Source organism: Serinus canaria, chromosome 3, assembly GCF_022539315.1.
Source record: "Serinus canaria isolate serCan28SL12 chromosome 3, serCan2020, whole genome shotgun sequence".
Taxonomy (NCBI): Eukaryota; Metazoa; Chordata; class Aves; order Passeriformes; family Fringillidae; genus Serinus; species Serinus canaria.
This window is the reverse complement of record NC_066316.1, coordinates 46,281,728-46,305,071: the sequence shown is the minus strand read 5'-3', so window position 1 is coordinate 46,305,071 and position 23,344 is coordinate 46,281,728. Positions and strand designations below refer to the sequence as shown.

At 37.4% G+C, this 23,344-nt stretch overlaps 1 protein-coding gene across 3 annotated transcripts in view; it reads left to right on the top strand.

Annotated features, from left to right (window-relative positions):
• RGS7 (regulator of G protein signaling 7) overlaps positions 1–23,344 on the top strand; it is a 238,913-nt gene that overhangs the window by 174,343 nt on the left and 41,226 nt on the right. For all 3 annotated transcript variants that reach the window (XM_050972431.1, XM_050972432.1, XM_050972430.1), the window contains 3 exons: positions 345–451; positions 10,484–10,535; positions 22,195–22,259. In XM_050972431.1, the coding sequence (XP_050828388.1) occupies positions 345–451; positions 10,484–10,535; positions 22,195–22,259 (224 nt within the window). The remainder of the gene's footprint in view (positions 1–344; positions 452–10,483; positions 10,536–22,194; positions 22,260–23,344) is intronic.

Below are 23,344 nucleotides of genomic sequence, written 5' to 3'. Positions count from 1 at the left end.
TGTGAAGAAGAAAAGCAGGCACCACCATCAAGGTGAAGGTGACAGCTGTTTTCAGCTTCAGAACAAGTGAGTGAGCATTAAGGCTACCTTTTAACATCGATTTAAGCAGTGGAACTGCAGCTACAAGTGGGACATGTAAAAGCTATTTGTTAAGGAAAGTGCAGTGTTTTTTTGGTTGCATCATTATATTACACAGAAAAAGACAGCTCTTTCATGATGGTAGGACTTTGAGAACAAAGTGGTTATCTGCAGGATATCAGGTGAGTCTTAACAACAAACCTAAATTGCTAAAAAGATGTTATTTAACTCTTTAGTTTATCTTTCTTTTTTTTTTCTTGAAACAGTTGAAGCTCTGCATTTGGGAACTCTGATGGCAGCACATGGCTATTTCTTCCCAATCTCAGACCATGTTCTAACACTGAAGGATGATGGCACCTTTTATCGATTCCAGGTAAGTATTTTCAATATGTTCTTGACTTTCACAAATGGAGGCTCAAAGACCTTACAGAAATGTTCATAGCAAATTTAATCATACTTTATTTCTTACATAACCTGGTAAAAAGCAGAAATTCCCCAAAAAATAACAAATGGTAGAAGGATTTTATTTTTAAATTTTCAGCAAAGTGTTGAGATGATAATGAATATTTTGATATCTGGAATAAAAGTGTCATAATGCTGAGTGTGGAATTATCTCTCATGAAATAAATTAATGTACTATTTTTGAAATACAGTAAACTATATTATGTTGTTGCCCCTTATTCCTAGTATAGTCTGAATTTATAAATGGGGAGATATTTTAAATATCAAGTTTATACCAGAAATCTGATAAGTAATAGAGGTAATATTTATTTTTCTTCTTTTGTGAGAATTTCCTTACTGGTAATTCAGTAGTATGGGAGTAGTGTGTATTCTTCTAGCAAGTGCAGAGGCATTTTTAAATTGATCTGTCAGTCCCATTGCATACAACAAACAGGCAGATGGTTCAGAACAAGCTGGAAGCATAAATATGTACATATGTCTATACTCACACTTCCACATATATTATTCAGAAACCCACATAGTTGTATCTCATGATATTAAATTTCAAAATAAGACCCTGGAAGCAGAAGTGTTTTTCTAATAATGACTAGTGGGCTAGAATTTTGCAGAACAATATTGCTAATGACTTGAAACAAATATGACTGCAAAGTGCCAGATTATGGATTCAATGGAAAGGATTCACTTTGCTTGTCACGTGCCACTTTTGACCATGGTGGCTGTGTTCTGTATTAGGTGGTATTGCTCTTTCTGTTAGGGGGTATTCCTGGTAAGTATCACCAACTGCTGCTCCAAGCTCTTGTTTAGGTATTTATTGCTCTGAAATGATATCATGCTTAGCACTATGAAATTGAGTTTGTTAATTCTTCTCTTTTACTTCTAACTGTATTAAATACTCAGTAAAATAACATCTGGTAGAACAAAATCTATTGTCTTCAAGATATATAGGTCTAAACTTTGTCTTAAAGATTGTTTAAGTAAGAAGCCATCAAGAACAAAATAGTGGTGAAATTGTGATCTTTCAAATGCAGATGAAAACTGGTGATTGAAGACCAGTCATAGTTTCTAACATTGTATTATATTAATCTCTCTACAATACTTTCACCAATTATTTGGCTCAATATTTTTCCCATTGAAGGGAGGAGAAAGACTTGTAATATTTGTGTAAATCAAAATATTAGCATGAATGTAATTAAATATGCACAGCACAGTCTGGCAATGAAGAGCATTATTGCATACATGCAATCAATATTATCTTGTTTTCATATTTAGATCTTGTGAGTCAGACTGCAAAAAAGTTGTTCATCAGCAGAACAGAATGTTAGATTTGTACGTGGGTAATACTAAGAGTAAGCATTCCAAGCCTCCTCCCCTAGATCCACAGTTGCCTTTGATTCTGGAGACACTATTTGAAGGAAAAGGGGCTTTTTAAGCTCGTGAGGCTTTAATCTCCTCAGTGCTCAGTATAAAGGAGAGAGATGGCACATGGTTGAAGGGGCTTGCTGATGTGCATATGAGGCGAGTGGAAAGGAATCATGGAGTGGTTGAGGCTCCAGTTCTTGGCTTGGTGTCTGAATAAGCAGTGTCCAGAAGGACAAAATATACATCAACTTAATTTTGTGGAGAGTAGTACCTACCTGCAGGAGTGCTAGTCATGGAATTCTGCACAGCTGCCTCCATCTCTAGCATGAGAAATAAGCACCTCTGCTGGCATGATGGTCTGACTGAAGGAAAGCACAGACTAGCATTAGCTGCACCGTGGACCACTGGGAGTCCTGCAGCTGCCCTGCTGTGAGCTTTCCTCAGAGAGGTCCACAGCCTACCATTGGGCACAAAGCTTCAGCGAGGGCTGGACTGTATAATCTTCTCAGTGTATTTATAGAAGCTAAGAATTTGGCACCTATTTGACAAATGCTAATGAAATAAGACACTTTAATCAAGTGTTGCTCAAGTCTGTATCTGCAGTGTTTGGCTTGTTTGCTTTTCTGTGGTACCTTTTGCATTGCCATTCCTATGCCAACAATGTGACTTTGCTGTTGTGACAATGCAACTTTAGCTGTTAATGTAAAGGATGAGAAAAAATTGACAGTGGTGACATATTGTTAACTGGAGTTATAACAGCAAAATTTGTGTGCTTACATCTCCACATTCCCCACTAAAATAAGGCTGGTATAAAATCTGTTACTGAACTGCTAAATTAGAAGATGAAGAGAACATATTCAACAGGGAGGAAAGTTTGACTGCAAATGTGTGAATTTTGCACTAGAATAGATATTCAGGTTCTTTGCACATAGTACCCTCTTAGAACTGGACAGGATTAACAAATTTCTGGACATTTGGATAAAAAGAGAAAACCATGCACCTGCCAGCACTGAAAAGTTAAGAAGCCGCACCTGCAGAGAAATCTTTGCAATACAAAGACCTAACCTACAAAAACCAGACTAGCTATAGTAATGTTCTCCATGTGCTTGATGTTTTGTTCTCAAAAGGGTGACACATTCCCTCCTGACAGTAAAATTATCTCTAGCTTGTTTTAAACCACCTTCTGTTGTGTAGAAATAGCTAAAAGCAGTGGAGATTGAGCTTCACTTGGACAAATGCCCTTTTATGGGCAAAAATTATTCTTTTCCAGTTATTACTCTTGCCATCAGGAGGCAAGAGTACAGTTACATATGCTTTTTTAAATAATATGAAACAAAAAAAAAATTACGGATTATTCAGTGACCTACTCAGATGTTAATTAGATTCATTTTTGGGATATCAATTTAATTCAAAGGAGAGGAATATAAATATTAATTGCCTTATTAAGAGAGGAATTTTTTTATTAGACTCAATAAGGAAAAGCAGAAACAGCTGCATTGCCTTTTCCTGGTAATTTAAACCTGTGACCAAAAAAAGGGCTCACCATCTTCCTCTGCATGAGAGAAGATAAATATGAGGGGCCAAGATAAGAAAAGCAAGCTGCATCTTGGAAAACATATCTTCCCTGGGCTAGGGATTACTCAGGGAGATGTTCCATTTCTGTCCACACAAATGATAATATGTCCATCTTGGTGAGGAATGCCTGGCTTGCCCTCTCAGCTGGTAAGCTTCTGTAATATCATCCCACAGAAAAATATGCTAATTTCCTCCACAAGCCCTGAATGCATAGTGTCTCCTGATGTTAATTGTGAAAAGTAACATTTCCCTGTATCTTCTGGCTGTAAAAAACCTCCTAGGATAACCCAGACTAGTGATAGTCACACTCCCATTTTTAAATGAGATTAATTCATGATTTAAAATTAATTATTTTGTGAGATGAGGCTGTTGTTTTGTACCTTTTAAGATGAAAGACACAAATATCTGAGGAAAACAATGAAAAGAGGAACAGTTTCTTGTGAAAGTAATTGTGAAGATAGCAGCAAAATTCATGGACCTTGGAAAGACAAGGATGTGGACTTGGATATTTTCTCCTGTTCTGCCACTGGGAGCACTTTCTTGATGAAAGCATTTAACTGCTCTGGCCTTGTTTTCCCATGCCTAAATTGGGAATTAAATTATATAGGAATCACTCTAAGGATCTTGAAATACCTTTGTTACAAAATAGTTTAGAGTGAAGTGTTGTGGACACCTCATGTCTCAGGTGGAATTACATTGCTTTACACATCTCTTTGGGCCAGCCTTACTGAGCTAACTTCTTCTTGGCTTGTTCTGGACCAACCTCTGGCCATTCTGAATTCTGAGTTTGTGGCTGAACATCACAGCTCTTCAGCCACTCTCCAGAGCCTTTCTGGATCATCTACTGTGCCTTGAGGGAAAGATTTTATTTGAAGCCAGATTTTAGAAATGAAAAAGAAACAAGCTATATCATGCAGCATTTGGCAGATATTTTTTGCAATTGCAGGTATGATAACTAATTCCTTGTCTTTTCAGGTCAGGTTTGGTATATACAAGTTCTGTAAAGGTTTCTAAGGGAAAAAGATTTTTATCCATATGTCTTTCTGACTGCCACATCAGTGCCACTTTTATTTTTTTAACTCCTTACTCAGGCACACTTTACCCCACACTGCTTTCCATACTCATCCTCTTTCTGGTTAGAAAAGAGGAGTCATACAGCCAAAATCTTGTTTCCAAATTCCTCAACCTCTCTTTTAATTATAGTGAGCTAACCATGGAACACTGTTTGCTTCCTGTATGGGCTTGACAGTGCTAGGCTAGCAATCTTACCCTTTTACTTTACCAAGAAATCATTTTTGTGAAGTGTGACCAATGTAAAACAGAATGCCAGTGAAGTCTGCCATCCATCATGCAAAGCATTTGAGATTGTGCATAGCCACCTTTCAGCAGAGGCTTCATTTCTGCTGTTTATAAAGACTCCCTGGTGCCTGAGAGAAGAATAGCAGTAATATGCAAAGGTTTAAAAGTGATTTGAGTACTCCTCCCCCATCCAAGTAATTGGATTTTAAAAAATTTTGTGGAGTGGAATGGAGCAGCTTCAGAGACAACAACTCCTTTCTTATTATTGTCAACAAGGGGTAGCTGAAAGATGCTTAGTGATTGCCCTCCTCAGTTATACAGTTTAATGCATAGAAATTAATCATGTTTTATAACAGCTGATGGCTAACACTGATTTTTACAAGTGGCTGTTTCATTAGCTCAGATATTGTTATTGATTAAATTTGAGATAAAGCCAAAGCAGATCTATTTAATTTATCACTAGATTTCTTACAATGCATAGCAGCCACTGCTGCTAGTTTGTTTATTGTGGAATATGTGCTATATTATAGCATTTTGTTTCATATGACTTTATTACAGGAGGAATCACAGATTTATGTGGTTAGGTTTACTTAATGATATTAAAGTATAGCTCAAGAGAACCAGTATGTGTGTGTGTGTGTGTGTGTGCAAACCTAATTTTCTGGTTAAAGGGCATGAAGGTCCTTGTAACTGTTTTGTTCTGGAGGCTTAAATATATCTGCAATCATATCTGCAGTGCTAGGTAATCCTTATTTCTCTTGCTCCTGACTTGTTCTGGCTGCTGATTCAAGTTACACCTACAATCAAACAAAGTGCCTCAAAAGCATACTGATAAAAACTGGCAGCATTATTTCTGCCTGGGCTGATAAACAGTGCTTGACTTTCCCATAGCCACTGCACCACCCACCTTCCTTCAGCTGCAAGTGGGATGTCATGGCAGAATGACAAACACTCCCTCTTTAATACTTCTTCATGACGAACTGCTTCATATTTCCTTCTGAGGAAAAGTAAAATTCTTAAGGATGATAATTCCTTCAAGTTTTCTACACTCATGAAAGATAACCAAACCACATCAGGATTTCGTTATCTTCTCTTTGAAAATGGTGGTGTTATGTAATGTACATGTTAATAAATGTACATGCTATACCACATCCATAGCTCTCCTGGGTGAAATCTTCACTTATGAGCTTCTAGACCATGAAACCAGGCACACAGATTGTGTAATATTAATTCTATAGGAATATTCGACATTGCAAAGGATGCTATAATTATTCTACAATGTATTTGGATATGTGATTTGTAACAAATAGTTGAAAAAAAAAACCCAAGCTTTGTTTGCAAAGTCCAGCAATTTAGAAGGTAATTTATGTGAGCACAGCCTCCCTGCATTGCTGTGGGATATTTTTAATAGATCAGATGAGAACAGGCAGCTTTTTCCTTTGCACATGCCTCCTATTCTCACTCCTGACCTCATTCCATTAGACCAGGGATCTTCTTATCAGACTCTTTTTATTACCTAATCCTTCTGTGTTGAACAAGGCAAATCTTTTTCCCATAGTCTTCATGGATAACCTCTCTAGCAAATTCTTCTCAGAGACTGTTAAATATCTGGAGCATGAAATTGTGTGGAGACTTTTAAAACAGAAATGGGAATGTGAAGTCAGCCCTAGCATTATGGTCACGTGTTATGTGATTGAACTGTTTGATGTCTGTAATAAGGAACAAGATACATTTCAGATTAAGGCCAGAATTCTATGAATGTTAAAACCAAGCAATTAGACAAGAAAATGTGGAATATTCCTCTGGAAAAACATCAGTCATTTTAACTACATGCATGTTTATGTTGGTGGTTTTTGTCCATGCAATCGCAGCATTGCAAAAGTCCATTAAGAAGAAACTGATTTTTATATCAAGCTTTATTTTCAGTGTCCAGAATTTTCAGACTTTTTTTTCTTGATGTTCTGGACTTTCTTTCTGTTTAAATCTTTATCTGTACCTTATCCTATTTTTTGCCTGTTTTTAGGAGAGTTTTCCTTATCTCTGCACACATCAATGCTATTTCCTGCTCTAAAAATGTAAATTAGATATCTACTCTTTCAATACAACTTAATCAGGAGCTGTAGCTGTGTTTGAGCACAAATCCTAGGGTGATACCATAAATCTTTACTTGCTGGTAACAAAGTAACTTAGGACTTTGCCTCGATCAAAATACAGAGCATCTAATGTTTATTTCTCCACTAGTAGGGGTTTTACACTGTGGGTGACCTAATGTGCTTTTGAAGAATCCAAATATAAGCAATCTTTAGCTTTCAAAGATTGGAAACATATAGTGTATTACAACTGTTCAATCTAAAGAGTAGAAATTGTTAAAGAGAAACATTATAAAAGAGAAAATTGAAGCTTTTTACCTTTTCTGGAAATACACATCTTCCCTTTGCTGTAATCTTCTGAAGCTCGTCTGTTTCATGCATTATTTTAAAAAAAAAACTGTCCATGTTTCAAAGGTTACTTGAATGAATATTTTTTCCATGTATAAATTACCCTTCAGGTATTTGCACCCCTTTTAAACATCATGCAGATAATTCAGTACTTTTGATAACTCTCACCAGTTAGATAGTAATTGTTACAAAGTACTGGAGATAGGGGAGAAAGAGAAATACCAGAGGAAGCATTTCATCAAAATACTTACACATGCATATAAATCAGAGTCCTGGGGAACCAGGAGTCATTATTTAGCTTAGTGAGGTTTGTTTTTTTTTTTTTGCTTTGCTTTTCTGGAAATAAACACAGTTTACCTGTGTGAAAACACAAGAAATCCTTAAGCTTTCTTTGCTGAATTTCACCAGCCTTCTAACCTGAACTGTCTGACCTCATAAAAACATTTCCCTCCCTGAATTTTTTTTTCCCCTGTGCTTTGCCCTGTAGCCTTATCTCCAGGTCCAAATTAATTTTGGGCATGTTTGCAGAGCTGATTGCAGGCAGAATTGAACTCTGTTCCCTCTGGGAAGCAGCTGGCTGGAGGCCAGCTCTGGCCACGCTGCAGCGCCAGAGCCGAGGAGCTGTGCTGCTCAGCAAGTGCCATTAAACGCATCCCAGCAGCAGGCAGGCAGGGTCAGGGCTTGCAGTTCAGAGCCAGCTGCTGCCTGCCCTGCTCAGAGCCTCAGCAAGAGAACTCATGCCTCTGTGAAAGACCTTTGTCTGCCCATCATCTCCCTCCTCCTGGAGACTCAAACAAGGAAGGCTTTTAATGATCTTCTGTACTTATCTGTACTCGCTGTTATTTGAACCCCTTTCTCATCTTGTAATGTCTGCCTTTTACTGGGGTTTCTTTTTTGCTTGCCCTATCACACATCTTTGAAACCTTTTAATATGGCTTATCATATGCTTTGCTGATTAAATCTCATGTTCTGTTTTAACTTTTCTGCTTTTTTCTCCCTGGCACAGAGAGGCTTACACTCATCTTTAGTAGCCAGTGCATTATTTTCTGCTTTTTCCTCAATCCCTTCTCCACATTTAGGTTACACCTTTTTATCCTTCAGAAAAGCCTTGGTCATCTCTGCCTCCTAGCGAGCTAAAGTGACAACATTTCATAACATTGAAGATCATGTCCCCTTTCCCATATTGTGTTTAGTGCCCACACTGCTTCAGCCCCCAAAGTGCAAGTTCCAGTAAAATTTAAATGTGTTATTTAAACTAAATACTGAAAAAAGTACTCTGGCCACACATAGCTTTTCATTTATGTATGAAACAGCAGAGTCCTCCTCATCACTAACATAGTTGAGAATATATAGTATTTGTTCATAGCCTGTTGTGAAATGAATGCTGAAAGCAAAGTTTGTGATTTTTCCCTAAGTCAAAAGGTGGAATTTGTCGTTAATTTCAGCTGGGATGGGAGTATATGCAATTTGTCATGAGAAATCCTAAGTATGCACGAGGGGCTTTAATATGGACTTTGCAGCAAGTATGCCCACAAGTGGAAGAGTTTCAGCTGGAGAGCTGCTTGAGCAGATATGGCTTCTATGTATTTAGTAACCTTCACTACACACTTTTTTCAGAAACTCAGCTTGAACCTGTAAACAGAGGTTTACTTTCCTTTTAGCAGAGAAGTGATGTAGCTGTGCTTTTCTTCTTGGGCCTCTTTGGATATACATTTTGTGCTCTAAGGAAGGACTGTTCTCACTTTCTGAGTTTGTAAACTGTATATTTCAGTGATGGTGACTTTTTGCTTTATATGAATCACTCTAATAAATTTTATAGCTGCTTCTCCAAAATGTGCTGAGCACTGCAATTAATTCTTTAGGAGTTCATCTTTTTTCTATTTGTGCTTATATGTGCTTCTACTTGTCACTTGGATTTCAGTGGCACTGTGAAGGAATGGTTGATTGGAGAACTACTTATTGTTGGTCCCTTAAAATATACCAAATGGCTTGCAAGAAACTCATCTTAGCCTCTGAAGTTAGCTTGTGATAGTTCATTTTTTATCCTTTAGCTCCTCGCTGTTGCTTGATAAATAGCAAGTTCTAAATTGCTTCTAATAAATTTGATGTGTCAATGTTACAAAACCAAGAGATTTTTCACAATATATATTTAATTTGACAATTGGTGTGAATGTGTCACCCTTCAGCCCTGTTGGTTTCCAGAATTACATTAAAACAGTTTTGAAGGGAAGTGGGCAGCAAAGAAGTTTCCATTTTTTGCAGCTGGGAGATTTTTGAGAAAAAAACCAATGAGAAATAGAGAGTAAAGCAGAAGGTTTTCCTGAAGAACCGCCTGCATTTTGAAATACCACTCAAACCACTTCACACATTTAATGAGTTGCATTCAACTGCTCAAATATTATGTAATTCTCTGTAGCTGTGTGTATGTGTTTATGTACAGATCAGTCACTCAGTCACAGAATATTCTGAGTTTGAGGGGACCCCACAGGGATCATTGAGTCTGACTCAAGTGAATGGCCTGTATGGGGATTATGTGCTCTATAAAAATGCTATAATAAAATCCATTTTAACCAAAAGTTGTTATTTAAAAAATGAAGTAATTTGTATGAAAAATGTCTATACCGTCTTATATTCTCCATTTGTTTGAAGTGAATTCTTTTAACAATACATGTAGCACAGTCTTAATAAGTATAGTGTTGAAGTAGTTTTTGGTACTTATTGTCTTTCCCTTAAAAAACTCCCACATTTAAAATCACAACCGGCAAAAATTATTAAAAAGGAGGTGTTGTTGTCTTTGTGGAAACAGGATGTTTTTAGAGGCACTTTTAAACAAATAACACCTAGGAAAGATAAATGAATATGAATCTGTGAATGAAAACTCTCAAAAATCAAGAACCGAATGAACTTCAAAGCATCTTCTGTCTTTCTACCTCTAAACCTGGATCTCTAGGACATGTGAGAGATGTATTTCTAGGGAAAATGTAAAGGATAACCCCATTATCTAGCCTTGTGGGTTTTGTTCCCTTAACTTTGAGAACAAAAACGCCACTTTTTTTTTTTTCTTCTTTAATGTCATTCTGACTAGTGTAATAAACAGGTGTACAAATGTAATATTCTGTTTTGATGCCTATTTTAAAAATGTCAAGTTAAGAGTTTAATAGATCTACCAAAAATATAAAATGATTCTGAAAACCAGTAACAATTCAAGGACTGTATAATGCTTGCAATGTCTAACTTGAGTTTCCTACTTCTTTTTTTTTTTTTGCCTATAGACACCCTATTTTTGGCCATCAAATTGTTGGGAGCCGGAAAACACAGACTATGGTCAGTTTAGAAATATTTCCTCTTTCTTTTGGAAATTATGCATTTTGTTAATGAATGAGTCATAGCAATCTGTCTTGTTTCACCATCCCACTGTTTAAAACACCATTATATGTCATGTAATTCCTGTGCAAGAGCTACTGTTATTGAAATGAATGTGTTGCTACCTTTTTCAAAGCTTATCAGAAGTTTCTCAAAGTCATAATTTGGAGTGCATCTGAGGAAAAAAGAAAAAAACCCAAGCCCTAAAATTCAAAACTCATCAAAACTGACCTTACTATTTATATTCTCTGTTTGCTCCAGCAAGTGTAATTATTTACAATGAGAGAGTCTCAGTGAAGCAGTGGAGACTTTATTGATGGTTGTGCAATGCTTATTATCAGATTGAGAACAAAAGATTTGCCTAGTTTAAAACTCTTAATTCCAATACACACCATGTGGAAAATTACTGATTATGAAAATATAATTCCAATATGAACTGTATTAGAAAATACAGTTTATTTTTTATTTGCCTGTGTCTTGGGAGTTTATCAGTAAAGCATATATTGTAATTACTGATGTGTGCTTAGACAGCAAAATCTGAGGATAATAGGTAGCAATGTATTAGGAAAAATATTATTAAAAATTATAACAAAGTTAGGTTCTTCTGTACATCAAATAGTGACCTAATTATTAAAGAAAGTGTATCTATGAGCAGCCTCCTGTTCATTCTAATCCAAACTGTAAGTACTGAGCTCATCTGAAGACCAGGTCACTTGTTTAGGTAACTGAGCATGTACATGATAGGTTATGTTCTCAAAACTTCAGACCATGAATATCTCTTTTTACAGCTTTTCAGAAATGTAGGTGAGTGTTCACTTGTAATTGGGATTCTCTGCCCTTGGGAGCCAAAGACTTTGGAGATGGATGGTTCCAATAAATCCTTCCTTTTTAAAGCAGACTTGGTTTAATTTCAAGTACATTGCCAAATAAAATAATTTTAAGCCAAAACTCTCAGCAGAGTTGCATGTCTCCAAGATACAGTTTGAAAATGTGACAGTTTCCTCATCCTATAGGACTAGAGAAATGTTCAGTTTTTTACTGATATTTGAAGATGTCCAGTGAACAGTTACTGAAAGCTCTCAATGAGGAGGGATTGTTACCATGTGTGTGTGCTTAGCCAGTCCAGAAGAGGAAATTAGTCACTGAAGGAAAAATGATTGATTTACCATTTACTACTTCATTAAAGTCCCCTAATATGTTAAAGATCAGCAAGTAATTAACTATGGTTTAAGAGACATTGAGTTTTTCAGCTGCAATGTGTATCATGTTACCGGGGTGGTTTAAAGAAATAATGACATACTTAACATGTCTAAATTTAGGATCAGACTGGGAAAGTTTATATTACTATCCTTTAGTCTAAAGCAGGAGATACTAACCTTCCTGTCACACCTGATCAGTGGATTGGTCAATGAATTATAAACCTGAGTCAGTAAATAGAAATCTTGTATAATGTGTCCAGGTTTGCATGCCAGGAGTACAGAATTGAACTTGGAATCAGTGTCTTTATCATGCAGGGAGGTGCTTTTGTTGAACAATTATTGTACTCATTTGAGAGCTTTTGAGATTTGAATATGTTTCAGTTGCTGATGTAAGCTCCTTGGTTGCAGAGGGGAGAAGGAAGGGAAAGCAACCCCCAATCCTGCTATCACATTGCTCCTTCCATGTCATGAGCCAGAAGTGCAATCCTGTATGAAACAGACCCACAGTTTCCCAGTGCAAGAGGGCCAGAGCATTGTACTGGAGCTACCAAAGGTGCCTGTGTGTCACCAGAACTGGATAATGCTAAAGCATTTTCAGGAAAATAAACTTTTAGGGTACCTTTTCAATACTGTTCTTATTAGGTTAGCATCATCCAAATCCCAGAAATTAGCATTTCCCTTGTAAACAATGGTCATCAGAGGAATACAGACAAAATCAAAATATTTAATCTAAATATTTAAGGAACTAAAATAAATCTAAAGTAGGTTTGCATGTTCTGCAGATTTTCACAGTAATTGTTACTTCCTGGACAATACAGTACATAGAATTTATGTTATTACAGATATGCAAATGCATTTCATACTTATCATGCATTATGGTGCTGTGTAGTGCTACCAATTTCATGGGCTTGTCTTGAACGAGCTTAAAACTGTGTCCTCTAAAATTATTGACTGTGGCAGGCATTAGAAGTCTCTCAAGACCAGCCAAAAGCAAACTCTCTCTGTAATCTTCCTTGATCAAAGTTACTAACAAGGCAAATCACTTTCTTTGCCATTAACCTATTTTAACAAGTCATTGGAAATACTCTAGAATTTTATTTTAATTTAAAAATTCATCCTAACCATTCATCTTTAATCATCCATAACTGGGCTACTGTCCAGAATGTAGCACACTGCCAGGAAAATAATTTATCTTAAACAAGAAATTAAATGAGATTGAGATACTGAGTGTTAGTTTATTACCAGAACTAATGAAGAAATAAATAATCCTTACATATTTGTAGAACATGTAAAGATAGATATGTTAATATCTTCTCTAAAATATAATTTGATCTATATGGGATTGTAACAGCAATTATTTGGTTTAAAAATATTTTTCTGTAGAAAGTATAACTGAAAAAGATATACAAAAAGAATCTTCCAATATGTCACAAAATCACAGACACATTCTCATAATAAAGCTGTAGTGCACTGCTACGTCGTGGTGGCAAAAAGAGGGCTTGGATTAAGTTATGTCAAAATGGAAAATAGCCTTTTGATTGTAATTTCCAAAATATTGACTATGATCATTCTGAGGTGACTGAGAAACTGCCAATTTTCCTGAAGTGCTGAAAATCTTCCTACTTTTTCTTGAAAATCATGCTATGAGTGTTGTCAAGAGAGATTCCTCAAATTGCAAATAATTTTTACAAAGGCAGGTTCTTAAGTTCCATCTGTTGAAGTCCTGTTTTAGTGCCATATGTCTTGGAGTCCACCCAGGCAGGACTCCATGTTGTTCTTTGTAGAGTTCCATTGGTTTTAGAGTGATTTTGTTAGTGAAAATAAGTAGTAATAATAATAACAGCTACTATTATTAAGGCTGGTGCAGTTCAAATAACTTTGCTTTTTCCTGTGAGTTAAGTCATGTTCCTGAATCATGATTAGGTTTTGTGACAAACAGAATTGGATCTCAATCCAGAAAATCTGGCTCTTGAAATAGACACAGCTAGGGGCTGAGCATGAGACCTGCTTGGAATGATCTTTTCTTTTCTTACAGATATAATTTTGTAACTGATGGATTCTTTTTTTTTCCTGGCATATTGTAAACAGGGCATGTCACTAAGAATTAATAGTTAAAAGGGGGGCTAGTTGAGACAATTGCATCCCAGAAAGGGGAGACATAATGCCACATATGCAGTTGTTATTCCATGTGCATTTGGTCTCAGTTCTAATGGAACCTGTCAGGTTCTCTTGGAGGTTTAGTGACTCACAGCTGTTGCAAATTTGAGCATTTAGTCCATTACTGTCCTCTTTTTTGAAGAAATAGAAAATATGGAATGTTAGGGGAAAATTCCATTCACAACAAAATGGCAATTATTTGCCTTTTTTTTTTTTTTTATTCTTTAGGCTTAATTTAACGTATTTGTGAAAATGTAAGATGATTATAAGAATTTCAGACATAAAATAAGAAGAATTAGTAACTTTTAGTCATTTTCTCTAGTGAAGTTTTGCTGATAGTCCCCTACTATCAGTGGGCACTCAAAAGTGTCTTTGACATATCAGTTATAGTCTTAAGGAGGTTTGGACATACTAGGAGACAAAAAGTCAACTGCATCTATATAGTTGCAACAGGAGCATTGTAAATTTTTTTGTGTGCATTTCTCTCAAATGAGTTAAAAATGGAGGAGGACTGCAGAATGTTGGTAAGTTATAGAGAACACAGTAAATAGCTGATAATGCAACATGAATTTAAGAGCACTTGACCATGTGATCTTTAAATGATGCTCCCTTTTAAAGTGTGAGACACTTGTCTGGATAAATGCTGCAGCTCCTTAGATAGTCATCACTTTGTTATCTATCCTGTGTTACAGTAAAATGAGGTAGCCATTTACTTTTGCAGTGTCAAAGCTGTTTCATTGTTATACTCCAGCATTTTTAAGAAAGCATGAGCCCTTACTTATTAAATTTACTTGATAATCAGCTAACAAGTCAGTCTGAACAACACTTCCTTCCTAATGATACTTTCTTATTGCTTAAAAGTAAACTGACAGAGGCTTCTCCATGTTTTGTCTCTGCTGCTCTGTTCTGAACATGAGCCATTTCACCTGGCTGTTCTCTCCCAAACCCACAGTAATGCTAAAAAGTACATATTGCACAAAAAGTAACTGCAGTCATGTATCATGTTTGTCACATGCTGAAAATTTTCATATAATTTTCTCTTTAGAGTCACTTGCCTACTTATTTTTCATGCTTAGCTTCAAATTCCTCCATGAAAATTTGAGTAGTCCAGGAATTTTCTCTCTCATTTGTCTTTCTGTACCCTTTACTATAGAGTGACTGTTTGGAAAAACTGTGTGGAGAATGCATTATATATTTTCATTGCCCAAATGCACAGGAAGGATTTCCTTGGCAACAGCTTATTAGTAAGCAATTTGTATTTGAGAAATACTGATCCCTATTGCTTACCTGAACTCTGCTGGAACACTGCATGTTCTCAGCATCTCTGGAAATCAACCCATACTGTGAGTCAATAGCTTGGGGCAAAACTGGTAGCAGAGAAGCACTTTTGATATAAATTTTCATATATACATATAAAAATATTTGTTAAAATCCATGCCATGAGAATTTACAAAGAATGTGTGAATAGTTTCTGGAGAGCTCTGCCATTTTATAATCTCAAATCTTAATTCTCAGCTCCCATTTTTTCTACAGCTAATGTCAGACTATGTCAGCAATGACTCCTGCAATCAATTCTTTAAAGTCCTTAATACAGATCCCTCTGTTAAGGACCCATCTCTCAAAATTTTCTGGATTTCTAAGAGTAGTAGGAAACAGACTTTTCCTACCAGAACTAAAGTAATTTACTAAACTTTTTCTAAGACTGAGTTGTGACTCCTTAAGTGAATGACTTGACTTTAGGAAGTTACCTATGCAGAATATATTGACTACGATCTTGGTGACAGGGCTAAGTGTCACTACAGTCTACCAAGAATAACAGCCTCTCAAGAAAAACGTGACTGGTGTCAGTACTTGCTATGCATAAAATTTGATCTGGGTAGAACCAAATCAAATGAGCTTTAGGAAGGACACTTAGACTAGCAGATAGGTGGAAGAGGTGACCTACAGTATTTTTCCCACTATGAATTCATATACCATTATATTTCTCTGCATAGATACATTATTCACTCATTAGAAGCCATCTGTGTTGTATAAATGATGAAAGTCTCACTTCAACAAGCATGGCCTTGAATTTTGTTCTGATCCTTGCTGATTCTGGCATTGACAAATCACTGCAATGAGGCCTTTGTAACCAGAAGGCATTTTCTGATAATGCTTTCCAGTCATCTCACCACTTCAGAGTTTTGTGCTTACCTGAATTATTCTTTCCATAAAAGTGTAACTTATTCCAAATAATATGAGGAGCATGGAAAATGTGTTTGACCAATGCATGTGTATGCACACATAAGAAAGGCTAACTGATGCAAGTACATGTTTCTGCAGTACTGTTTTAAAAGCTTTGATAATCAGCATCCAGGTCCCCTATAAATAAAAATAAAGTTTCTGATATTTCTAAACATAACTTAGAATTCTGATATTTCAAAACATAACTTAGAATTTTCTGAATTGCTTTCAAGTTTCTATGTTGAGTAAACTAGAATTTCATAGAATATCATGAGTTGGAAGGGAATCTCACAGGGATCATTGAAGTCCAGCTCCTGGCCCTGCACAGGACACCCCAAGAATCACACCATGTGCCTGAGAGTATTGTTCAAACACTGCTGGAACTCTGTCAGGCTGATGTTGTGACCACTTCCCTGGGGAGCCTGTTCCAGCGCTCAACCACCCTCTGAGTGAAGAACTTTTTCCATGTATTCAACCTGAACCTCCCTGGATACAGCTTCTGCCTTTGTCACTGGTCACTACAGAGAGGAGATCAGTGCCTGCCCCTCCTCTCCCCCTGAAAATTAAGCTGTAGACTGAAATAAGATCTCCCCTAAGTCTTCTAATTTCTATGCTGAAAAGCCAAGGGACCTCAGCCCCTCCTCATGTGACTTCCCCTCATCCCATCACCACGAGTGTCCCAGATTGGAAAGGTGTGGAGGAGGCAATGTTGGAGCACTGCTGTGATCACTGTGGCATGTCTTCTCCAGCACTGGTGTCCCTGTGGGCTCGGTGGCTATTTGAATGCTAACCCTAATGGAATCTTAGTGTTGAGGCTGAGGTCCCCATCACCGTGGCTGATCCAGGTTAGAAGGATGTGGAGGCAGCAATGCTGGCACTCTGACATGCTCTACTTTGCATGCCTTTTCCTGCCCCATTGTCCCTGGAGCTGTAGGCTTTCTGGCTCTCTGAAAATCTAACCACAATGGAAAATTGAAAGCATTATGATAATATTAAGAAGCATGAAATGATTCAATGGATGTAGTTTAAAATTGTATTTGACCATTGGATATTCTTCGTCTTATCTTGGGTGACCTTCCTCCCATACCTGTTTTTTTGTCACTCTTCAGGATTTTCCAAGGCCATCATCATCTGGGGACTTCTGTATGTTGAAGATGAATTTGCCTTTTTCTAATTCTTGATCCCTTTGGTAGTTTGAAATTTGGGTACTTTCTTGCCCTTTGTTTATGTAAGAAAGTCCTCTGCTTGTGTAAATCTATAATTGAATTGTTTTTCTGAGGTGTTATAGGAAAGAATAGGGTCAAAGAGTAAAGACTAGAGATGGGGATAAGTGTCTCATGAGTTAAGGTTTTGATGATTTGGCAGTTTAATGTACATAAACCTGATTATGGTCTTCCTTCCAACTTGATTTTATTAGCATTTACTTAAGAGTGAGGTTCTTTTGTAGATACACAGGGCTCTGTGGTGACCCGTTTTTAAGACTAACTGAAACTCAGTAGCTGTTGCTAAGGGCAATATTTTTTCTATTGACTAAGAGCAGAGGTGACATAAGGATGGTATGAAATAGCTCTAGAAATTCCAATGTTTAAATAAAAAAGTTAATTTCATGCCTTACATCCTGCAGTCATGTTTTTTGCTGATTATCCTGTAATTCTCCTTATGAAGCAGGCACTTGCATATAGAGGGAGAACTGTCCGCCCACAGGGCACTTTGAAACCTTTAGACCTTGCAGTACTTGCTATTTTCTTTGCTATTTAGATACAGACTAGGCTTATACACACTGGCTCTGAAAACAGGATTTTGGCTCCGGGAGCACATAAATTTAACCTGGCCTTAGTGGAGATAACGAGTGTTCATTCAAAGCACACTTGTGTGAATCCAGCTGTGACCCCACTGGCTCTGGCTGTGGCCTTTGCTCCCCTGTGGTAAAAGGGAAGATTTAGCCCCTGTTTAGCAACAAGATAAAACTCCCCAGTGTGGGTTTTGGGTGAAAGTTCTGGGTTTGGTTTTTTTTGTGGGTTTTTTTATGAGTAAGTATAATATAATGTGTACTCAGTCCAGTTTCTTGAGCCTAGAATGAAGCATGTCATAATCTCTATGATCTTATCTAAAGAAAAAGATCTATTGAGGTTTCTTAGGAGCTTTCAAATGCAAGTGGACTGTCAAGAACAGGAAACATGTAGCAAACCATGAAAAATTTTTTTTTGGGTGTGATAGTTTAAAAACTTGCAAGAGGAAAAGTACAGGCATCCTCTCTATGTAAGGCTGGCTTTGTAGTCTCACTTGACACGCTCAGATTGCCCACATTTTGTGAATGCCTGAACAGAATCTTCAAGAGCTAGACTGTATTTGCGGCACAGCTACAGAAATGTGTTTCAATACTTGTTTGTTTTTCAAATACCCATTTATAAACATCACTGACCATCTTTCATTATGAAATGTTACAAATTAATATGGTCTTTAAAATTATTGGCGAATCTGTTCTCTCACGGTAATCAGTCACTTCTAAAGCACAAGACATAGCATCTAATATATAATTCACTTTAGTAGAGGCAATTATGTTGATTGCAAAATCCATCAGAATACACTGGCTCTAAAAATAAGTGTATAAGGCAGTCCATATTTAGCAAAATGAGGTTATTAATCAAACCCTATTCCTTGCAAGTCATTCATCCCATGGTGAGCATTTTTCAGCACCCTTGTCAGGGAGTGGCAAGCGAGGGAAGGTGGGCAAGAACTGAGGTTGGCAACAGTGCAGGTAGGAACAAGGTAGCAGCATGGATTGGCTACAGATTGGCTGGTTAGAGGTCTACCTACAACACAACTCAAGCCTGTGGCAGGAGGAGTAGCTGGGGTTGAGCACAATTCCTGGGTACAGGCCTGAGTGGAACCCCTAGATGGGATCCTCGGTGGAATTGCAGCTCCTTGGTGTACTGAGGGCCCTGACCAGGACCTTTGCAGGATTGATAAAGAGAGAGCTATACACAGAAATAGAAAGCTTTAGTTGGAGATCCTTCCTGCAGGCTGCACTCCTTGTGAAGTGTAAAAACACTGTCAATATGTGGGATTGGAAAAGCAGACACTGTAATTCACTGAGATTCTGGGAGATCCTGACTCTGCTTTGAGAGGGAAATTGATTGACATCCTCAAAGTCGGGCTACTGGACAAGTGAAGTTACTTTATGTGTGATTTGGTGCAGAAAAGGAGTGGTGCCTGTGAAAGGTGGGAGCATACATATTTCAAATCTCATTGTCCTGAAAGTCAGAAGAACAAAACCTCGCTATTCTATATCTTCAAATGATCTGGCTGAAAATGAGGGTGATTTTCACATTCTTGCTTTCCAACCTGCTGCTGCATTTTTTACAGATAAGCCCAATAATGTGATAGAGAGCATAAACTGGTGAAGACAAATTCCTGAGCTGCTGCCAGCTTTTCATGGCAGGACAGTTAGCTGTTAAATAGAGGCTCAAACATGCACTTTTATAAGGATGTAATTGTTAGCACATAGCAATGACAACAAATTTAGTCAGAGTAGGAATGTCCTCCAGCACCTTTTTCTCCTACACTAGTGGATATGCTGTACTTCCCATAATAGTAAATTTTCCTTGGGCATATTCTACCTTATTCACAGTGGCACATAGAAACATTTCTGGCATAAGGAATCCAAGCCACAGGTGTTTTAACCATTAGACTCCTCTGAAGGGGAAGGGATCTGCATATTTCAGTTTTAAAAAAAGGGTTTGAGGGATAAATATGATTTTTTTGAGTCTTCGCCAAGTTATGGTCATAATGAAAACCAAATATCTTTATATGGACTCTTTACTATGGACTGGGAGGAAACAGGGTCATTCAAAGAGCCCTGCAGGGAAAATAACTGCAGTAGAGTTACACACTGAAGACACAGTATTAAATATGTCAAATTAATGCATCTCCTGGTGACCTGCTGGTTGTTTCTCTGGTGTTGAAATCTCTGGTATCTGAAGATACTTTTTGGATGAAAGCTATCCTGACAGAAAGATGAGCAGTCAGCTAACTCTGAAATCAAAATTTTTTTAGGAGGTAGCAGGAAATATTATCCCAAAATTTGCCCACAATGGGACTCAAGGAAGAGCTAAACTAACTAAAAGTGCCTGTACTAGGACTATAAGAATGTGGTTCAAGAGTTTTGATCAAGTGCAGGAACAGGGAGTTTTTTTGTTTCCGTTCAGTTGGTATTAAATTGGTAGACAAAATTTGACCCCTGGAATTCTCAGAACTGTTTACACACTTACATAAAGTGTGAATTTTATTGCTAATATTTACAAGGGGCTTAGGATTTTTTTTTTCAATGAAATAAGCAATTTTGAAGGAAAAGAGGAAAATGCTTTACTGTAAAAGACATTAAATGACAAAGACTTTCTCTCTCCTCAAGAATCTCTTACCAGTGTACTGATTGTGAATGCAACCTAGGTACAAAAGGTCCAAAATTCCTCCCCTCTTCTTTTTGTGATGTTTCAGGATGCATGCCAATGCATTAGTGTAAGTGTATAACAATATTACAATGCATGAAAGCTACAGAAACTCTCTGTCTGCTGTGTGTGACATGGATATATATCTGTCTTTGTAAGATTTTGTAGACACAGAAACTGCCTTGGAACCAGAGGGTATGTGGGGAGGCAGGGAATAGAGAAAGAGACTCTCACTCATAGCTTCTTATGAGAGTGGAAAGTGAAATATTATGAAAGAAAATAGACCAAATAACACACACAAAAAGAGTAGGGGAAGAAAAGACAAAAAATTGCATTAAAATAGAACTCATTTTATATTAAGTAACATCTTTAATTGCAGGTAGAAGTGCTTGTAATCAATTAAACTAAAAGAACATTCACTGGAGTGGGTTTGCATGCATTTGCAGGTGTCTTGTCAGGAATAAATATTTCCATGGAATCTTAAATTATATTTGGGCTGACTAGCTTTGAATATTCAAACCTATACGTAACCTCCCTCTTCCTAGTTAGGAAGAATTAAGTTCCTGTGTGAAGTTATTTCCCTGAGAGGCTTTGCTCCTGTAGTAAACCAGTTCCCAGTCAGGGAGCAGGAGCAGTCCTAAGCACAAGCAGTAACTCTGGGCTCTTTATGCTGACTGTAGAAATGACAGATAAATTAAGGTTTTATCACCTACTCTGATCAAAAGATTCATCCGTCTCACATGAGCAGTGCTCTGAAGTAATGTAGTGGGTAAATATTGCAGTTAGGAATTGTGCTGCGCTCATTGTCTCACTGGTGGGGGAATCTGTAAAATATTCAGAGTTGTTTGGAAAATATTTGATGCTAAATAAAGTCTATTAAAAATGTACTTCAGCATTTTATTACCAAAGATTCTGCTCTGTCTGAATGAAGTGGAGGAAGGACAGGTCTTCTGAAGTGTTTTCAGATTTAGAAAACAAATGAAAGAGTATTTTTTCTCATATGTAACAAATGACACTTTTTTTCCCCCCATTTTTTGTTCTCACATTATTTTCTAGTTTAAGTGCCAGTTATAGCAGACTAATCTGTATGAGACACGAATTTTATCTAGAATTATTTTTTAGCTAAAATCTTCTTAGGTCGAAACTTTGTGTTTTCTAAATATAGAGTAAAAATAAATAAAACCATGTATTCATGTTCTTAGAATCCTGTTTGACTAACACAGCAGCAGCTCCTGCTGAAAGTCTTGTGCATTATGATTTATACACAGACAGGATGAAAAATGTCTTTGTCATTTTTCTTTAATGTGCTAGTTCCCTGGCCATTAAAAAACCCTGACCTCAAGTACCTCATGAATTTTGCACATGATGTCTGTTGCATAAAGCAGATTTTATTATTATTTAATGAACCTATGCATCTGATCCATCATTTCAGTTACAATCCTGGTAGCCTTGATCCCGTATTTAAAGCTTTCTGGAGCAGAGAGAGAAATCAAACCAAAAAAAGCCTGCTTTCATCCAGACATGAAGCTTTTATTTCTGATCTGCCATGTTTTTGAGATAGTAGCAAATTCTGTTTATTTTGTTCTGTTCCAGCTGTTTACCTCTGCAAGCGGACAATGCAAAACAAAGCAAGGCTAGAACTAGCAGACTATGAAGCTGTAAGTACCTGGCAAAAAGTAAATTTCTCTGCTGGGCCTGATGAGCCTGTGAAATAATGTAAAGCATGAGAACTATGGGCATATGTGTGAAAATCTGTTAGTTATCCAGTTCTCCTAGCTTGTGGGTCTAACACTGCTCAGTAGTCTTAAATGGTGTTTGAGAGATGATAGCGAAGGCTAACTGGACAAATGTGGAGATCACAGTCCATCTCTAATCTTACTCTGCTCAGATGCCCATGCCAGGATCACAAAAACTTCACAAATCCCTGCTGCACCACGAGTGTTTGGAAGCAGTTGTTCCCCACAGTATTTAAGGTTTGAACAAAGGATCCCTGACAACGTTTCCAAAAGCTCTTGATCGATGTAGAAATCTAAATCTCATTCTTTATAAGGGATGCTGACACTTGAGCCTTTTCCCATCAGCTAGATGAGAGGCAAAGAGGGTCAGACTAGAGGCATTCCTACTCCCTGACAGTTGTGCTGTGCCTCGGGCAAGGTAAGATAATTGGGGCCAGCAAGAGCTTGAAAAAGAGGGAGCTGGATTAGCTGATGAGGATGGCATTGGATAAGGAGAGAGATGGCTCGAATTCCAACTCTACCCCCAAAAAGTTCCTGAATTTTTCATGAATCTGTCAACATAAAATTGACAAACAGCCCTGTCTCTGGGCTGAAAGCTGTCCAGCTGTGCTGCTGTGACCTGACAGCAGGATAGTCAGCCAGGCCTCTCAACACACCAGACACTCCAGCCACAGCACCATGCTGATGCACTGTATTGCTCCTTTTGGCACAAGTTTGGTTTTCAGTGTACTGCACTGTGGGACCATGCATAATTTTATACTCACGTGCCTCAGAAAACTCCCCTTCAATGCACAATCCATAGGAGCCTTTTCTGTTATTGACAAGATCTATAGAGAGTCTGCTCTTCTCTTTCTGTAGTCTTCATTTTCAGTGGGTATGGCACTGAGATATGTTTGCAATGCATAGAAATGTAGTAAAAACAACACTTTTGCTAAGAAGACTGCGTACTGCTGCTGTTTAAGCTGTGAAGAGATTTAGAAAGCTCTTTTGGAGACAGTGAAAATGTT